This window comes from Pyxicephalus adspersus, chromosome 7 (assembly GCF_032062135.1).
Source record: "Pyxicephalus adspersus chromosome 7, UCB_Pads_2.0, whole genome shotgun sequence".
NCBI classification, from domain to species: Eukaryota; Metazoa; Chordata; class Amphibia; order Anura; family Pyxicephalidae; genus Pyxicephalus; species Pyxicephalus adspersus.
The window spans coordinates 18001031-18019744 of record NC_092864.1 but is presented as its reverse complement, the minus strand read 5'-3'; the positions used below and the strand labels follow the sequence as shown (position 1 = coordinate 18019744).

Here is an 18714-nt window from a genome sequence, read left to right as displayed (position 1 = left end):
TCAGGAAACCCCTGGTATAGTTACTATATCCATAGGTCACCGTATATTAGTGTGTTGGTCAGTGGGAAGAATGCCTAATAAATTGCTACTACCATGAGGAAGAATGTCACCCTTACAGATAGCCAAAATGACCAGAGGGGCACAAATTGCTCCTTGCTAGGCACCACTAGCAACCTCTGCAGGAACCTTAGGGGATCCTTGTAACACTGCTCTAGACTGTCAAACGGGCAAAAAAAAATAAATTATCTGAAATCATTTTAACATTTTACAGTAAATTTTACATTTCAACCACACATTTTCCCAATGCCAAAGCACATTCAAATAGAACTTAAATACATTTCCATAGTGATGTTGTTGGAATGGAAGTGGTTATATCCTCACATAACTACATGCAAAAACTAAGCAAACAGGAGATGTATTCTTGTATTACAGATCAGCTATGATAAATATAAACCCGACATAAGCATTAGTCATACAAATCTCTCTAATCAAGCAATTAAGATAAGATGCAGCGTGCTTGGTTAATAATTGATATCGGCCTAGAAATGCATGCGGCTCTCTCCATTTAAAAAGTAGAAGACATAATATTGATGGGAAAGACAAACAATCCAAAGCTAATTAAAGCTTAGTATTTAAATAATAATTTCCTCACTTAGAGGACCCCTGCATGAGAGCCATATGTTTAGTAACCCATCTAAACAGCATAAGGATGCCAGACGGTTTATATTTCCATATTAGTCTGAAGGCTGTTTTCTGCAGGAAGAATGTAGAAACAGGCTGGTATCCAACTCCTACATACCTACAGGTGGCTTTCCACCTGGCTTACAAGGGTTCTGCCACCAAAGAGTCCACTGCATGACATGGCCCTGCATTTTGCAGAATGAGCCATATTACAGACTGGAAAATAAATGGCATTAGAAGTGCAGTGCTAATCTTTGTGTAGTACAGACGGGATCCACCACAAAATCGGACAGCAGGCACTTTCTTTACATTAAGCACATGCTCTGAATTTGTGACCAAGATATCAACCTTGTCATACACATTACATTTTAATTGCACCAACTACTTTAGCTTTACTATCAATCACACGTGCAGGAACCTTCCCAAGACACCCTATTCACTTCATATCCATATAATTCCAAACACAAAGCACTGATACTTGTTTAATAGACAGTGGGGCTCCAGGGAGATGTACTGCTTGGATGGCACCCTGGCCATTCCTATTCCCTGCAGATGCCTCTAAGAATTTCACAAGCCCAGTGATTACGTCACAAGGAGTAATACAGGAATAGGTTGGAAGTTCAATATTACAAATGAATGCTGGCACATTCTTTGGACGCTCCACAACACATTTATTTCTATGGTCCATACTCATGGTGGAGGATTATGTCTCCTGTCATGGGAATAGTTAGTCAAATGACAAACATGTGCATTGTGCCAGGACTTCCCTATACAAGCAAATAGCTGTGCAAGACTGAGAATCAAGGATTTACATAACAATTTCTCTGCTTTAAGTTTTACTATTCACACTCAGTGTTCTGATGAGAAAAGTTGAAGTGCCTGCTTTACTTTATAGGTAGTATTCCTTAAAAACACTAACTTACCCAAACAGAACTACCCATTGCAGGAATGCCTTCAACTGGACTGATATTAGTGGACTAAAGAGAAAATCAGTGAGCCAAATACACACACAAGAAATTACATTCCTTGATTACAAATTACATTCACTTCCAGGTCGCTTTTTTGCAACTGGCTTGTGATATGATATTATATATATATATATATATATATATATATATATATATATATATATATATATTTTTTTTACCTACAGCAAACAATGTACATCAATTACCATCTAGTGCTGATCATTGTCTCTGCAGTTTGTTTTTTTCAAGTTCAAGTTCTCAAGTTTAAAAGCGAACTGCAAGTGCAAAAAGATTTGTAAAAAGTAAAAACACTGTAACCCAGAACTTAAAATACATATTGTTTGTGTTTTTAACTGCAATTTTTCACCAGGGGTTTCTCAAAGGTTGCTGGGAGTTCCTTGAGCAACGAGCAAATGGTGCCTCTAAGGTCAGTATAAAAGTGACACCAATGATCTTTTTGGCTATCTGTAAGGGTGACATTCTTTCCAATGGTCAGCAATGTAATGACATTCTTTCTACTAAATACCACACTAATAAGCAGTGGATATAGTAAATATAGTAAGGTTTACCTGAGACCTGAACTTTATTTCAAGAGATCCCAAATGTTAAAAAGGTTGAGAAAGACTGGCATAGATCATAAGCCCATCTGAGGCAGGGGGTGGATGTTTTAACATGAGGGTGCATGAAACTGAAATAGATTTTAGTACCATCACATGCAATATACCCCCCTGTCCCAAACAAACCTTGGCCTGCAGGTATTATATGATCTGAACACCTCCCTACAAGCATACAGCAGGCACATCTGTGGGAGGCTGATGGTAAATCTGGGGGTGTTTGGCTGGCTCTATCTGCAAGACTTCCTGGTTGGGTGAGGCTTTTTTATTTTCAAACACATAAAAGCATGGCTGAAGGGGGTGTGTACACTGGGGGAGGCGTGTACATTCCTCACACGGCAAACAAAGCAATCTGCTTTCGTAAAAAGCACTCATTTTATACTGCTGCCAGAAAATAACAGGAATTCATGCCAGAAAAATGAAGCAATCAGGGACATAAAATGTAAAAGGCAGGCTCCTAAGAAAACAAGTCATGTGACCCGAGAATTCTACATCTGTTACTCAAATACCCTGCAAGAACTTCTAAAGGGTTTTGTTTGCAAACTTTGCAGAAAACGCTGTTGTGGCAAATAAATCTATTATCAGGCCAGTGGTGTTCATATTTTTAGCTTAATGAAGCCTTGTTAGCACCATTATTTAACACCTGAATTACTAGTAGAGAAGAGCTGCAAAAGGAACCCAACAACTCCAATGTTGTAGCAATATTCATGGCAACGCAAGGTAAATATTGCAGAGCTGTGTACAAAGCTTTATGGCTCAATATCCTCTTGTGTCTTTGTAGGGGCACTTGATAGGTATCAGGAATGTGAAGAGACAACCAGGGTAATAAAACAAAGATTCACAACAGGAAAAACCTGAGCACTGCATCAGTACCAACGTACCAGGTGCATGCACACGTTACACATGCTTCTTTGTAAAAATAAAGTACAGGTGAAAAATTGAAATGTGAGTAGATACTAGCTGGTTAAAAAACATACGAAAAGGTTTTGCCTGCAAACATCTGTAGATCTGTTCAGTCGGTCCATTGGTTTATGTACCTCTGCCACAACACAACCAAGACGACCGCACTGTCTCTTGGTGTAGCTGCTCGCTACACAGCACAAGTAATGCCAATGTAGCTCGGTTATAAACCTCACATGGAGACTGGTTGGCAAAGCCTTCCACAATTTCACCACATGCAGCGGCCGATAAGGGTATCTCGCTCAAATGGTAATTATTCTCATTTGCTGTACATTACAGAGGAATCAGCAGAAGGGTGAGTGGTGAATCTGGAGGAATCATTCTACCACTGGAGATTCTGGGTGACAAAGATAAAGGATTAATGAACTCACCCATAACTGAAATAACGATTAACACAAAACTCTTACAGCCCTTGTAAGAAAACAAAAAAACACCTATAAGCACCACATTGCTGCAAAGCAATGAGGCTAAAATATATTTTATATAATTTATTTTTAAGTGTTTTAAACGGGTCCTACTCTTTGTTGTTCTATGCATGTAAAAAGTAAGATTCCATATGAATATTGATAGTAAAAGGGCGTAAATGAAGTTGTGCTAAGTCTTATTAAAAAGTGCAAAAAAAAAAAAAAAGGCTTAGAATCCTCTTGATATGAATAAGATACATTCTGTATTTCTCTGCTTTTCAGCGAAATTTAACTTGTGGGCACCATTTGCCTGCTAACTTGAAAATCATAGTATTTACACATAGTGATTCAGACACTGAATAATGAGCACTAAATATCTTCTCTGCACGTTGCCTTCTTGCTAGAAAATAAAACATGGATCCTAATTTTAGCATCTAATTACAATGCTTCATTGCCCCCCCCCCTCCTTTTTTCTAATTGTGCCATAACAATGCAAAACAATAAAAGGGGCAATTAACAATTTAAATTGCAGACACAAAACACTTATCAAAATAGATTTTACAAAGCCAGTATGCAAGTGTTTGGTCCCTATGGAAACAATTAGGGTTCTAATGTAACCTCTACCAGGCGACAATGACAAGTTATTTACTTACCGCTGCAATTTCAGGGTAGTGGATGGCGATTTTGGATGCAAAGCAGTGCAAAATTTGGTAACCTTGCGTAATCAATGATATTTAATTAAAGTCCATTTAATACATAAGGATTGCTTAATGAAAACCTGCCAGCACAGGGGAAGGTGTATACAGAAGATACCTGATGAAAGAAGGCTTCATGTACCTTACATTTATTCCCTTTCTGCCAGCCTGTCTCTGGAAGATGAAACTAAATCAACAATTGTAAGCGGCCGTTTATTGCAGAAGGGACAGGCAATGTTCCTTTATACTTATCTGTCTGTTTGCAATCTTTTCTGAAATGTACATCAAGGTGCACCTGTGCAGCTCCGTGTACCATGCTGGGTATCCCGTAATATATGTTAGGCTGCTAGGAATAAATTAACCCTGAAGCGCATATTCTGGGGTTTCAGGATGTACTCCTAGCTGTAAACACATGCTCCACCAGCACTCAATTTGTTTTTTCCCCACTAGATCTATATAGGACGATGGAACCAGATGAAGTAACGGGGAAGAAATAGTGAACCCAACCAACAGCTTTTATAGTGAAGGGCTGTCCGAGAAAAAAAAAAAGCATATGAAGCCTTGTTTTATCAGGTATCGTCAGCCACTTTGCAGGCAGGCGTACATTAAAGGCAATCTAAGCTAACTGGATGAAATGTAATTGGTTAAACAACATTATAAACAACTATTTTTGTTCAACACTTTTATGGATTTCAGTGCTGCTGATCTTTTTGTCTTCATGTATTTGCTCCTGCACAGGCTACACATTTTAGCTTCATTTGACTTCCCCGTGATAACTGCGGGCTGTGTTTGTTCAATGCCATTACTTATAACTGGAAGTGTCTGAACAAGAACTGTCAATCGTCATTTATTCTAAACTACTCAATAAAAATAGAATTAACTTTTACATTAACATTACAAATGTTAGATGTTAGTGATTGGGCCTAGATCTACTTTAATAAGTTCGTTTACTTTATTTTGTAAAGATTACACAACAACTGAACAAGAATTAAACCTGTGTCACTATAACCTGCAGACAGAACCCACAAATTCTATCCAGGCGTCCCTAAAACTTATGACTTTCATTGCCTCCTCCATCTATTGAAATTCTGCACTGCTTCTTGGAAAAAATCAAACCAATGTATGCAAACATTCCAGAGATTTTCTCCTGTAATGTTTCTTCATTATTTACAAATAGGTTTAGCCCATTTATTTAAACAAAACATTTTTTACTAAGGAAACAGAAAAACAAACTCTCAAATGTTTAAAGACTTATACACAGACAGACATTCAATATTTATTGCTTGAAGTGATTATAAGTGATCATATTTTTGGAACAATCGCTTTATAGACAGCCTGCTCGGCACCAAAACTCATTCTGTTCTGAAAAGGACAAATAGGACACATTCCTCTAAAGCAGCGGTTCCCAACCAGGGATCCTCACGCAATGAGCAATTTGTGCCTCGGGTCAGGTTAACTGACACCAATGATCTTTATGGCCATCTGTAAGGGCGACATTCTTCCCACTGGCCAGCAATGTAAGAGGAATTCTAACTACTGAACACCAGTATAATGTACTGCACGCTGTGGATATAATTATAGCAGGGGTCCTGAAAGTTAATTCAAGGCTTCATTCACCCCCATGTTAAAAAGAAACATTGCTCTAAAGGAAGCACAATGGTTTTATTACTGGTCAGTCATTTAGTACCTGGGACAGCAGATCACTAAAAGGAAATATTGTGAGACACCGCTACTCACACTGGATTTTCATCAGATAAAATCACAATCAGCTCTGAAGACGAAAACCTAGGATCTGTACAGTTCAATAGTCTAATAATTCTTCTCAGCCTTCCAATAGCAGAACATAAAAATCTCCAAGTGCTATTCATTGATAGTTTTCAGTTTCTGAAGCAAACATTGAGATCCAGCATAATTCATGGTACATAGGCCTGCATTTCTGTACTTTCCATGGAAAGCTCATAACTTTGTGTTATTCTGCATACAATTGTTTTGTTTTTCCAGCAGTTGTAGTAAGAATAACCAACCATACTCTAACAAGTTTATATGAAGTTAAAGTTTACTATGAAAAAAAAAATAACCAGAATTACATTTTGAAATAAAATAGCAATAAAAACAAACAATCTTTGTTGTTCTTTAAAAGTTGTTCTTTACAGATCAAGAAAATTGAAATATTGGTATATGTAACATGGAAAATGGCTCCTGTATTAAATCAAGAAAAAAAAAAAAAACAAAAAAAAAACACTTCAAGCAAAGCAAATTTTACACTGCCAATTACTCCTTTTTGCCTTTGGGTTTTATAAGCCCTTCCACCCTAACAGCTGCTTGATGGACATCAGCATTGTACAATCTGCAGCCATTTAAATAACCCTGGTAGAAAATAAAAGTAAGAAACCACAGAAATATTTTAGCAAATCGGTTATTAGAAGATAAGCAAACATTAGCAAACCTTCTGCTCTTAAATGTCACCCACTCCCTGCACTTGTACACCCACACACACATCACACATACTCTATGCTATTGTATAAACAAGAAAAAAAAAAAAAACACACAAATGAGATTAATCATTCAATCCATCTAAGAAGAGACTGGATACTGAAACTGGTATCTGTGGTCTGACCATAAGTGGATGTCACTCTTCAGCGTAAGGTGGTTGTATGCCTTTTACTCTCTAATATAAAAGTTCAAAAAAGTCTCAATCCACCAGCAGCAATTTTTGTAACTTTACACAAATGAATAACCCTACAGCATCATTTCTTTATTATGGACACAGCCGAAACGAGCCGAAAATGGAAGGACAGACTTCTTTCCAGTCAGCAAAGTCAAAGTTAAAGCTGAAAAAGGTTTACCCTTGCAGATAAACTTGCAAAGCTTGCAGTCAGCTTGCCGTGTAGTTTCTGATGTCCTACTGTAAGACCAGCAGCCCAGCACTGTACAAGAGAATACCGGGGGCCTGAAACATGCCAATTAGTGGAGAATGTCGCTGTTGGGTAAGTGAAGAGTAAGGTATTTCAATCGGTTAATCCTCTATCTAATAAGAAACAAGTACTTACCCTTTGTATTAGGAAGAGTCCCACTGTAAAGGTTTGTTTCCCGAAAGTTCAACTTTAGGCTAGCCATATACAGGTCATCTTTCCCCCTTAAATTGACCCTAACTTTATCCACCAAAAGCTACTTCTGAATTTCCAGCAGGACCTAACAATTGATTAACTTTTGGAGCATGAGCAGATATACGTCACAGCACTTTTCTCCTGTTAGACTATGCATCAAATGTAATGTGTGATATTTACCTGGCGTATATATTTACACATCGATTGTACCAAAGTTGAATCTTGAATTGCTAGCTGACAAAAACAAACTCCTAATTTAAGTTTTAGGCAAGCTTGTTCTTTATTCAGTTTTGGAAACACATTACAACACTGTCTATTGTCTGCATTATCTACAGCAACATCATATGCCAAAGCTCACCTTCTAACCACGACTAACAAAACTGACAGCTTATAGATCATAAAGGGTCAGGGGGTGGACATGCAAACTGCACAAGGGCCCCTAATGTTTCTCAGCTAACAGGGGCCCCAATTCCATTCTGCACAGAGGCCCACTGTTGGCGATGCCTGCCACCAATAAGGCAAACATAAATGTTGTTCTTTTCCACTTTTTGGAAACAAATTGGTATTTTGCAACAGCATTTACTGTAAAACATTCTCATGTATATCACAGCTGTCACCTTTAGCCACAATGTGTTCACATCCAATTAAATAGAACAAGGCTCATTTCAAGCTTCTTCCAAATTTCTATTAACGTGCTAGTATTTGTTTTAGTCACGTACACATCTACATCTCCTTTAAACAAATAAAAAAAAAAAAATCACAGCACAGAAATATGTAAATCTTTGACCTCCTTTTGAAACTGCTAAGGATGTCTCAGTTCTAAATTTTTCTGGAATCAATGAACCGTAACAGGATCTTGAAAATCAGAAGCCTTCATCAAGCATGCTTGTTCCAGGTCAGTGAATCAATACACAGCCATTATGACAGCTAGGGAAGTCGTATTTCCAGAGGCGGAGGGCTCAGCAATAGCCACCTACATAACTTCTTCAGTAACATTGTCTCCAGAGCTGGGTTGATGCCATAGAATTTTATAGACACACATGTGGATTTATAAAGGGATATAGGTTGTTGACTTTGTAAAGTAAATGAGAAGGGCTGCATTAATTTCAAATATCAAATTATATGCTATATCTATTTCCACCATTCACTCATTACTGAGTATTTAAAATGAACATTCCTTTTTTTTAGGCAGAAGCCTGTACTCCTTTAGTAAATTATCTACAGTACTTTTTGCAAGGCTTGCCAAGTCTAAGTGCGTTGCAACACCCACACGCTGTAGAACAAAGCAAACAGTGTGTTAAAGTATCTATTAAAAACACAGCATTTATAAAACATTACACAGTGAATGTTGAAATAGTGAAGCAAGGATGATGTTCATCGGACTACAGATAGCACTTTGAAAATCAATTAACCATCTACAGCTTTCATATTGGTCGTGTCAGTGAAGTTAATGCATATCAAGGGCAGCACGGTGGCTCAGTGGCACCAGCACTCTGGCCTTTGCAGCACTGAGTCACAGGTTCCAATCTTGGCCAGGACACTATCTGCATGAAGTTTGCATGTTCTCCCCGTTATTGCGTGCGTTTCCTCCCACATTCCAAAAACATTCAGTTAGGATAATTGGCTTTCCCCCCAAAAAAACAGACCTTAGATTGTGATAATGACATATGTCTAGCTAGTGACATGACAATGGACTTTGTAAAGCGCTGTATAATATATAAATACTGTGTAATAATATCAGGTGTGATAATGCTTTATTAAATGAATGCTTGCCCTGATCAATGACTTGATAGGTTGCAGAAAGGGACAGCCATGGAGAAGGTGTCAAGACCAAAAGTGTTCAGGTTTTTATTTGAAACCATCTGTGTAAAAGCCTTGATTGTAAGCCATTTTTCGGCTCCTGAGCAACACAATGGCTCAGTGGTTAGCACTGTGGCCTTTGCAGCACTGGGTCCCTGGTTCAAATCTCAGCAAAGACTGCATGGAGTTTTCAGGTTCTCCCCATGTTTATGTCAGTTTACTCCCACATTACAAAACATGCATTTTTTTTTAGCTTCCCCCAAAACTGACATTAGACTGTGTTAATGTCATAGGACTATGTTGGGACGTTAGATGAGCCCCTTTGAGGGACAGCTAGTGACATGACTATGGAATTTGTAAAGCTCTGCATAATATGTCGGTGCTATATAAATACTACGTAATAATATTATAAATAGTTCTCAGACAGAGATGCGGCTGCCAAGCGGAAAAAGGTCCCATGTCACTAATCCAAAGCCATCATGCAGCAAAGGCCCAGGAGGCACATTATATTTTGGAGCTTTAGGCATTTAGTTGCATGCCAGATTCCCTGGAATGTCACATACATCCAAACAACAGCAATACACTTACTCATCTCCATCTGGACACATTCCTGTGGTTTCATCATACTTTGTACAATACACATCTGGGCTATAGTTAAAAGTCCCATCTCGTCTTCGAATAGGTCGGCGACGACGTTGATTTAAGAAATGCCAGTGAAAACAGGTAAAGGGTCTGTGCTGAGTACATTTGTGTTGTAAAAAGAGCGGGCACTGCTCGGTACGAAATTCCTTCAGATACCTGCGTTCAAGAAAAAAAATATATAAGTTATTGATATAGTATTTTTTATCAAATTCCTTTATTCAAAGAAGGTATACAAGGGTTATACCTGAGCATCCCTACAAATGAGAATATTCACTAAGCAAAGTAACTCAAAGTGACTAATAAAAATATATCTTTCAGTGAAACGACAAAGCAACATTCAAATGTTATTTGTTGCTATGGAATCCTTCACTTACATATCCTTGCCACAATTGTGCTGCCTTATCAATAAGCCTACATAACTCTCAAATATGCAACACAACAGGATCACGGCCGCCTCTGAAGGAACATTTAGAATATTTTCAGATCTTCAGGCAGCCACTTCTATAAACTACTATATCCACAGCTTACAGTATATTAGTATGGTGGTCAGTGGGAAGAATGTCTCTTACATTGCTGGCCAGTGGGAGGAATGTCACCCTTACAGATAGCCAAAACGATCATTGGTGTCACTTAAACTGACCTAAGAGACATAAGAGAGACAAATAAGCTTGACAACACAACACTAACAAACCCAGCGTGTGTTTGTGCACAGTAATGTGTTGGGTTAATGTGCCATTGGCAATAAATGGCACTGAAATGTGTTAACGTATGCTGCAGTAATACAACTGATAATAACTGCGTTCCTATAACACCCTTAAGCCTTACGGTCTTACAAAATATTGAAGCTCAAACTGTTTATGTGCCTAGATATTTTTCCTAAAATCACTTTGCAGACTGCAACTTCAGGAAAGGTTTCACAACATTTTTTTCCCGAGATAAAAGGTTTTAAGTTGCAATTATCACCATAATGTTCGTCATCATCATCATTTTTGAAGGCACGCACCTTCATCTCAGATGCCCTGGTGATAAGTACACACGCTGACCTTTCTAGAGATGCTGCTAATGGCCAGATAATGGGAAACAACAAAAGATGGGCTGGATCTGTAATCTACCATCACATAAAATAAATCATATCATTAAAACCCGAGTATCAACTAAGCTCTGTTTGCAGTCATGAAGAGGAGTAATAATTAGGAAACCCGGAGGTATTATGTTTAATAGTCTACACGGACTATTTCCCCAGTGTTTAACCCGAGGCTTTTAAAGCCCTTGTTTGAAATCCCAATGCATTCCAATAGGCTAAAATACACCAGGACATTTCCCTGAGGCACGATTATGACATTTATCTTAAATATTGCTTGCAACGTTTAAAAAATTAAAACGATGGAAAACACCCAAAAACACAGGAAAACCCGTGTATGCAGGTAAACTCTTCCATTGATTTCAATAGGACGTTTCCTGCGTTTTTGAGCACTTAAGATGCAAATTAGTTTAAAATGCAGTAAAACACGATAAAAACGAGGGGGAAAAAAGGCAGGCTTTAAAACGCTAATAAAAGTGTATAAAAACGAATAGAAACTCAATAGGAACATTTACATGCGTTTTTAAAAACGTCCGTGTAGACCCAACCTAAAGCACTTCAGCATCATAAGCAGGAAAAAAACAAAACAAAAAATAAACTAAAGATGGGAAAACTGACCGGCCAATCAAAATCCACAAACTGAGTGATTTTCAGATATGTTATGTTGTGGAGAATGAAACATTGTAATATCATCCACTTGTTAACCAAATTGTCTCTAACACTCATTGCTTATAATTGGAAACATTTCTAAAGCAGATGTAAAGGATCTGAATGTTGTAACCGAGATATCCGCTAATGTGATGTAAAAACATTCGTCAATTATTTATCAATCAATATATGTATATACAACGACAGAGCCGTCTGCCAAAATCTGAACATTGAGAAATAAACGCTTCATGTAGATCAGCGATTCTCATCTATAGATCTAAAGGACCCTTAATACAGGGGCAGACATAGGGGGTGCAAAACGTGCTCAGCACAAGGGCCCCGGACACTCTGCACCAACAGGGACCCCAATTTCGTCCTGCACAGGAACCCATAAGTGGCCAAGTCCTCCACTGCTCTAACAGATGACGTTTCCAGGTTTTAAATATTAATATTACCAAACCCAACCAATAACATTGCAAATAAGCTTTTTCATTGTATTGAATTGTAATGGTATATATATATATATATATATATATATATATATATATATATATATATATATATATATATATATGGACTGGTATGGCTTACTCCAATTTCATTGCAGGCTGTATGCTTCCTATAATGTGCATTAGAAGCTGCTGCAAGTCAGATAGTACTACTTCCAGGCTGATGGACACCTAAACTGCTCAGTGCTGCCCCTATTCATCTGTATTGGGCTCCCATAAGATTTATGTGAAGCATCTCCCTCTTAGCAAGTCAGTGACATCCAGCAAGCAGTGACCACACCACAACCTGGCCGGCTCCTTTCATTTACTTGGTACTTTTAGTATTGAAGCCTTTAAATTACATGTGGGAAGGGGGCAATGTTTTCAGAAAGCCCCGCACAGCACCCAACTGGCCCCTCCCATCAACTACTACATAGGGAAGCACAAAGATTGCATGATTACATTGAAATAATTTATTTACAAAAGTCATTAGTTTATGAATGACCGGGGAATGAGGAACTAAGTAAAGCAAAACACAAAGGAGATTCAACGCAGTGGAGTGAAGTTGACAAATTCCATGTTGATGTGATAGAACGTATGTTTCTTTTGGTGCAGTTTGCCTCCTGTTGCTGGCTTTGTGCTTGTGTTAATAGCATCAGTAGTAACACCCTTCTAAGATCATTCAGAAAACAATGACAAGTGGGGCTGACCTGCAGGTGACCTCCTCCTGATCTGCACTTGACCTGGCTGAATCCGATTTCTGGGAATGCGAAAACCTCTTGTGGAGAACAAAAGCCTGAGTAGGCGATGACATTATGGTCATGAAGAGTATCCAACTCCACATAAAAATAGTAACTTGAGATCTACATCCTACCCAACAAAATGATAGAATGGAATCCAAGACATTTTCTTATTCTAATATACACACACACTTGATTTCAGTTACATATAAAAGAAGCAGTATGTATGCTATGTATGAATACACGGCTAATTGTTTCATTTTCTGGAATTGGTCTCTGTATCTGACTCTTGCAATACAGTAAAGGGAGGGGGCAGAGGACTGGAGAGCAAGCAGGTGTGCATGTGTTGTGAAGGAATGTAATGGTTAAAGAGCAGAGGATGACATCAGTGTACTGCTGCTCTTTACATGTCCAGTCATCAGATGAAGAGGTTATAGTTGTAATCAATGGAATCCTCTTCTCCCTGACAAGCACACACACAGTCTATCAGTGTAATGTGAGCTTTTAGTAATGCTGTCAACCTGCAGCAATATGAAACGATACAAGCACTGCAGTCTTATCACTACATTCCCCACTCACATTTCCAGATCGCCTGCAAACCCCTCACACATCCCTCTGCTACCTTAAACCTCCAGACCGCCTGCAGCGCTCCCGTCCCCCATATTTTCAAACTTCCAGGCTACTTGTAACAATCCAGCTATCCACAAAATTCACAAACTTCTGTGCCACCAACAGCACTCCCCCCATCCCTCTCAACCTTAAACTTGCAGACCCCCTGCAGCGCTCCCCTGTCCCCAACATTTTCAAACTTGCAGACCCCCTTCAGCACTCCCCTGTCCCCAACATTCTCAAACTTCCAGACCCCCTGCAGCTCTCCCGTGTCCCCAACATTCTCAAACTTGCAGACCCCCTGCAGCACTCCCCTGTCCCCCATATTTTTAAACTTCCAGGCTACCTGCAACATTCCAGCTGTCCACAAAATTCACAAACTTCAGCAGCGCTCCCCTCATTCCTCTCCACCTTAAACTTCCAGACCCCCTGTATCACTCCCGTGTCCCCACCATCCACAAACTTGCAGACCCCCTGGTCCTGGACCTCCTCACAGCTGATGCAAGCACAAGGAACTCCCAGGATCCGCAGTAAAAGCTGGCACACGGTAACACATAGCAGCTTTTAGTGCCGACAGAAGAAGATCCTGACAACACAAGGGGAGCTCTATGGGCAGCATGGGAATAATCCAACACTTCCAGATGTGTATGATACTCTGGAACAAGCATCTTCACTTAGAAGTCTTACCCTGTGACTTCTATAAGGTAATGAGCTGGGTTTGTAGCCATAAGTAGTTATGCACCTGGCTGTGCAAATCTCAGGACTGGATAGTCAGAAATATATAATTGATAAATATTGGATCAGTATAGGAAAAGACAAATCTGGAGACTCAGCAACAGATTCCCCGGAGGTGCTAAGCAATGGAATTTGCATGGAAATCAATGGGGAATGTGAGCAGATGGTGACAGAGCAAGGCATGGGTCCCCCTGCTGTTTACACACACAAGGCTGCCAATGGCGTGAGGACGCGGGAACGGCTCGGCTCGGCTACCATGAGGGAACAAGCTTTATTTAAAGGGAGAAGGGGCTGTGCAGGAATGAGCAGCCGCCGCTCGCAGCGCTATTCTGGAATCAGACTTGCGCTATCCTAAAGCCCCGCGCGGCTGTGTGTGGAGGGAGCGCTACGCCACGCAACTGACGTAACAGCTCCGCAAAGAGCAGACAAGGCGCTCGAGCGAAGGGGGCCACAGAAACCGCACCGGAGAACGGCGCCCGCCCGCACACGGAAAGGGAACGAGATACAACCGAGCAATGGCGCCATTTGCTCGTGAAGCTGTTAGAAAACCGTGCTGCTAGCAAACCCAAAAGAAAAAAAACTGCAATACCTGTTGATGGTTAGACGAACCTCCCGCCCCATGCTTGCACACTTACGTGTAGTGAGTCGGTTTCTCGGTCTGCGGAGAACCGCTAAGCGCCGTTTTCGAAACCGACGGCATTTTCAGTCAAAACAAACATATACGCATGCGCGGGAATCCAGCAAGAAGCTCCCCGCCCCCCACCAGACACACCCCTCCGTCTGACAGAACTGTCTCGGTCCCGCCTACTCTGTCTCTCATGGCACCGCCTATTCTCTGACAGCTGCCAATCAGCCGCGCCCCCTTTCTAGCAGCCCCACCCTCTCAAAAATCCCCCTATGACAGCTGTCCGTAGGACACACCCTCTTGTCGCATGCTCCGCCCCAGACGCCTTGGAGTCTGCTCGAGATTCGGACATATCGCTTGTCCCATGTTGCTCAACCTATAATCCGCATATAAAGTAATTCTCACCCATCAGTGCCCCGTGTATCTACGCGTGTCATTTTCAATTTCTTTTCTTCAAACAATAATATTAACACGCCAAACCCCCATCCCGCGCTTTAGCTTGAAGAGAAAAACAAGACTACTCTGCAGACTCCGCCCACACAATACAAGTCACGCCCCCTGCCTTCCCCCTGTACAATACAACCTGAGTGTAATCACAATCACCTAGCACCAAGGCTGACACTTCTTTGGCTGCGCCAATCAGCAGGCACCTTAGCTCAGTCCTTTGTTATGAGACACGCCCCTTTGTTATGGATCACGCCCACTTTAGTACCACTGAGCACGCCCATTTGACGTTAAAGCATTACAGAGCAATGTATAGATTGTAGCCGAGTGAATGCTGCATGCTGTGCTGCCAATACACAGATCTGAGCATATATGAAAACCCAATCACTACAATGTCATGTTAGCATTAGGATGGAAGGGTCATTTAAAGAAAAAATATATATATATTATTATAAAAAATCTAGGTGGGTATTCACGTGAGTGAATGTTTGAGAGGTTATGGGGCTGAACTTCTTGCTCTAATCCAGCCTTCAAGCGGAATGATAATTCTGCAATAAAAATCTTCAATGGAAAATCTTCGGTCTTGGCCAGGCCACAGTGATGAAACTAACACGCATGTGCACAGGAACTCATTCTCAGCACTGCGTATGCAAGGTTCATACACATGTGCATCTCAGTCTACATTACTATTAATAATAAACAGGATTTATATAGCGCCAACAAATTATGCAGCGCTGTACAATAAATAGAGGTTGCAAATGACAGACGAATACAGGAGGAGAGGACCCTGCCCCAAAGAGCTTACACTCTAGGAGATGGGGTGTCCAGAAGATTGCACATTGGCAGGAAAGTACAGTATGTTTTATTATAGAACAGACTATAGCCTTTCCCTTCTGTAATAAAGAGCTGCCTGATGCTGCAATTTGTTTGGTTTTCTGAGGGCAGAACAGGTGTTTGGCAGGTGTACAGCCTCACCATAATTACCTGCGTAAATGATCTTTTAAAGTAAAGAAGGCTAAAAGATACCAAAATTCCCCATTTAATTAGTAAGAAACACAATGCAGCCTCCATAAAGCAGAAGTATGCTAACCAGGTTCAAGATCTTCATCTGTCTTGATACCAATACTTCACTCAGAGCGGACCATGCACAGCTCAGTACACATTGTATAGAAGATCCTGAACAGAGAAGTAAGTGTCCTTTAATGCAGTGCTCCCCTACCTTTTTGGACCTAGGGACTACTAAACTTTCAGACTCCGGACCGCGCATGCGCAGGGAGCTCCGTGTCATTTAAAGGGAAGGAAACTTCCCCCAGAGTTAGGTAATGATGCCAGAACCCGCTCACTCTCCCATCGCAGGTCTGAGACACAACCCATCCACCACCCTGAGCCTGCGATACATACAGGGGACATGGTCCATGGCTCTTTGCCGGTAGGCCCCCTAAAGCGGGGTCCGTAGACCACAGGTTGGGGACTGCTGGTCACCATGCTCTCACGGCCCAGGAGTTGGGGACCCCTGCTTTAATGCAGAAAACACATAGTGGGTCTCTCAAACTAATAACCCAGCCTGTATGCAGATTTTGCCTTTTTAGTTAATGTTCTAGAGAAGAATTTCGGCTCATATAAAATTTGGAGGTTATACGTCATTTTAGAATAGTGGGTGGCGCTATGCAAATTGTTTCTTTTTACCTCAATTCCAAATTTACATAAAAATGTACCCCTCAATACATCCTGATATGCCATCATTTCCATACCTGGCACTGATGATCATTGCTACCAGCCATGCCTATGTCCCCCCTTGCTGGTAATTAACCTGTCACACTTCTGATGCAGAATATAAGCAGCTACATGGGCAGATTTTGACTACATGCATCTTTTTATACAGAGGAGCCCAAACACAAAGCGTTGCACCTCCCTGCACCCTGCCATTGTGTCAGAAGAAGATGAGGGCCTGAAGTATTATTATTATTATTATACTGTATTTATATAGCGCCATCATATTACGCAGCGCTGTACAAAGTCCATAGTTGTGTCACTAACTGTCCCTCAAAGGAGCTCACAATCTAATGTCCCTACCATAGTCATATATGTGATTAATGTAGTCTAAGGTCAATTGTTAGGGAGAAGCCAATTAACCTAACTGCATGTTTTTGGGATGTGGGAGGAAACCGGAGTACCCGGAGGAAACCCACGCAGACACGGGGAGAACCTGCAAACTCCATGCAGATATTGTCCTGGCTGGGCTTGGAACCTCGGACCTAGCGCTACAAAGGCTGGAGTGCTAACCCCTGAGCCAGTTTACGTCATTATTACAGCGGAAGTAAACCCACAATACTCACCATTCTGTTACAGGGCACCTCTCTGTTCTTCCTTCTTCTCATTCTGTAGATAACTCCATGCCCAGGTGAGTGGGAAGTCATTCATTCATTCCAAGCAAGTGCAGGGTATCCTGGCAAAGAAAGTTAAGCTACCCATATGCAGATACCCAGAGAGATCAGGCAGGAAGGATTAATATTATTATTACATAGTATTTATATAGCGCCATCATTTTACGCAGGGCTGTACAAAGTCCAAAGTTGTGCCACTAACTGTCCCTCAGAGGGGCTCACAATCTAATGTGCTTATGGCATAAGGGACCTTGCCTGATGGTGGATTCCTAAACATGAAATTTTAGTCACGCTTTATTGTCATGCAACCATCGCCAGGGTCAACTGCAAGACATTGGCAGGCATGAAAAGCAACAAAAATAATGAAAAAGGTGTATAAAACAATTAGGATTAAATATAAATATAATTTCTACCTCTTTTGCTAATTGCTTTTATCCAGAATACTAATAAAGCCAGAGTAGTATTTCCAGGAGGAGGTGAGCAATGACAGTTTAACTAATTCAGTCCACGTTTCCTTTAAATACCACTCTCGCCTGGCCAAGACATTCACATTCTCCATGACTGTGCCCAGTACCACCGCCCCTGTGATTGGTACAAGCCACACACTCTTTCCATGGCACTTTTTGATGCCATTCCCCCTTGCTTGCTGCTGATCTGCTCATTCTGCTGCTCCTGCAGTCATTTCAGAAGATGTCTTTGCTTTATGAAAAGCACAAATTAGATATGTTACACACAATACAATGCAAATATTTATCAAACAGAAACTAATTGCCTTAATGGAACCTGATTACGCATGTCGCTATGTGTCATGTGCTAAAAATAGTTTTCATTATGATGCCTGATGGGACATTCATTAATGCTGTTACATACAACCTGATTTATTAAAGCCCTCCAAGACTACTGAAGATAGACTGTCATGGGAGAACCTGAGTGATATAACAAACCTGGAATACACTGAAAACAATTGCCAAAATAATAGCAAATGATTTAGAATAACTCAATTACAAGTTTGCATGATCACCCAGATTCTCCCATGATCGTCTATCTTCACCAGTCCTGGGGAGCTTTAATATATAAGGCCCAAGGTAG

General features: G+C 40.5%; 1 protein-coding gene across 6 annotated transcripts in view; it reads right to left on the bottom strand.

The window, feature by feature from the left end:
• Positions 1-14891, bottom strand: part of UNKL (unk like zinc finger) — a 70573-nt gene extending 55682 nt beyond the window's left edge. For 3 of the 6 annotated variants that reach the window (XM_072417718.1, XM_072417723.1, XM_072417722.1), the window contains exons 1-2: positions 14808-14891; positions 9818-10027 (exon numbers count right to left, since the gene is read on the bottom strand). In XM_072417718.1, coding sequence (XP_072273819.1) covers positions 9818-10027; positions 14808-14872 — 275 coding nt within the window. In that variant the 5' untranslated portion in view covers positions 14873-14891. Of the gene's footprint in view, positions 1-9817; positions 10028-10440; positions 10512-14761 lie in introns of all 6 variants that reach the window. The other 3 variants (XM_072417720.1, XM_072417721.1, XM_072417719.1) reach the window with 3 other exon arrangements.
• Positions 14892-18714: the final 3823 nt, after the last annotated feature.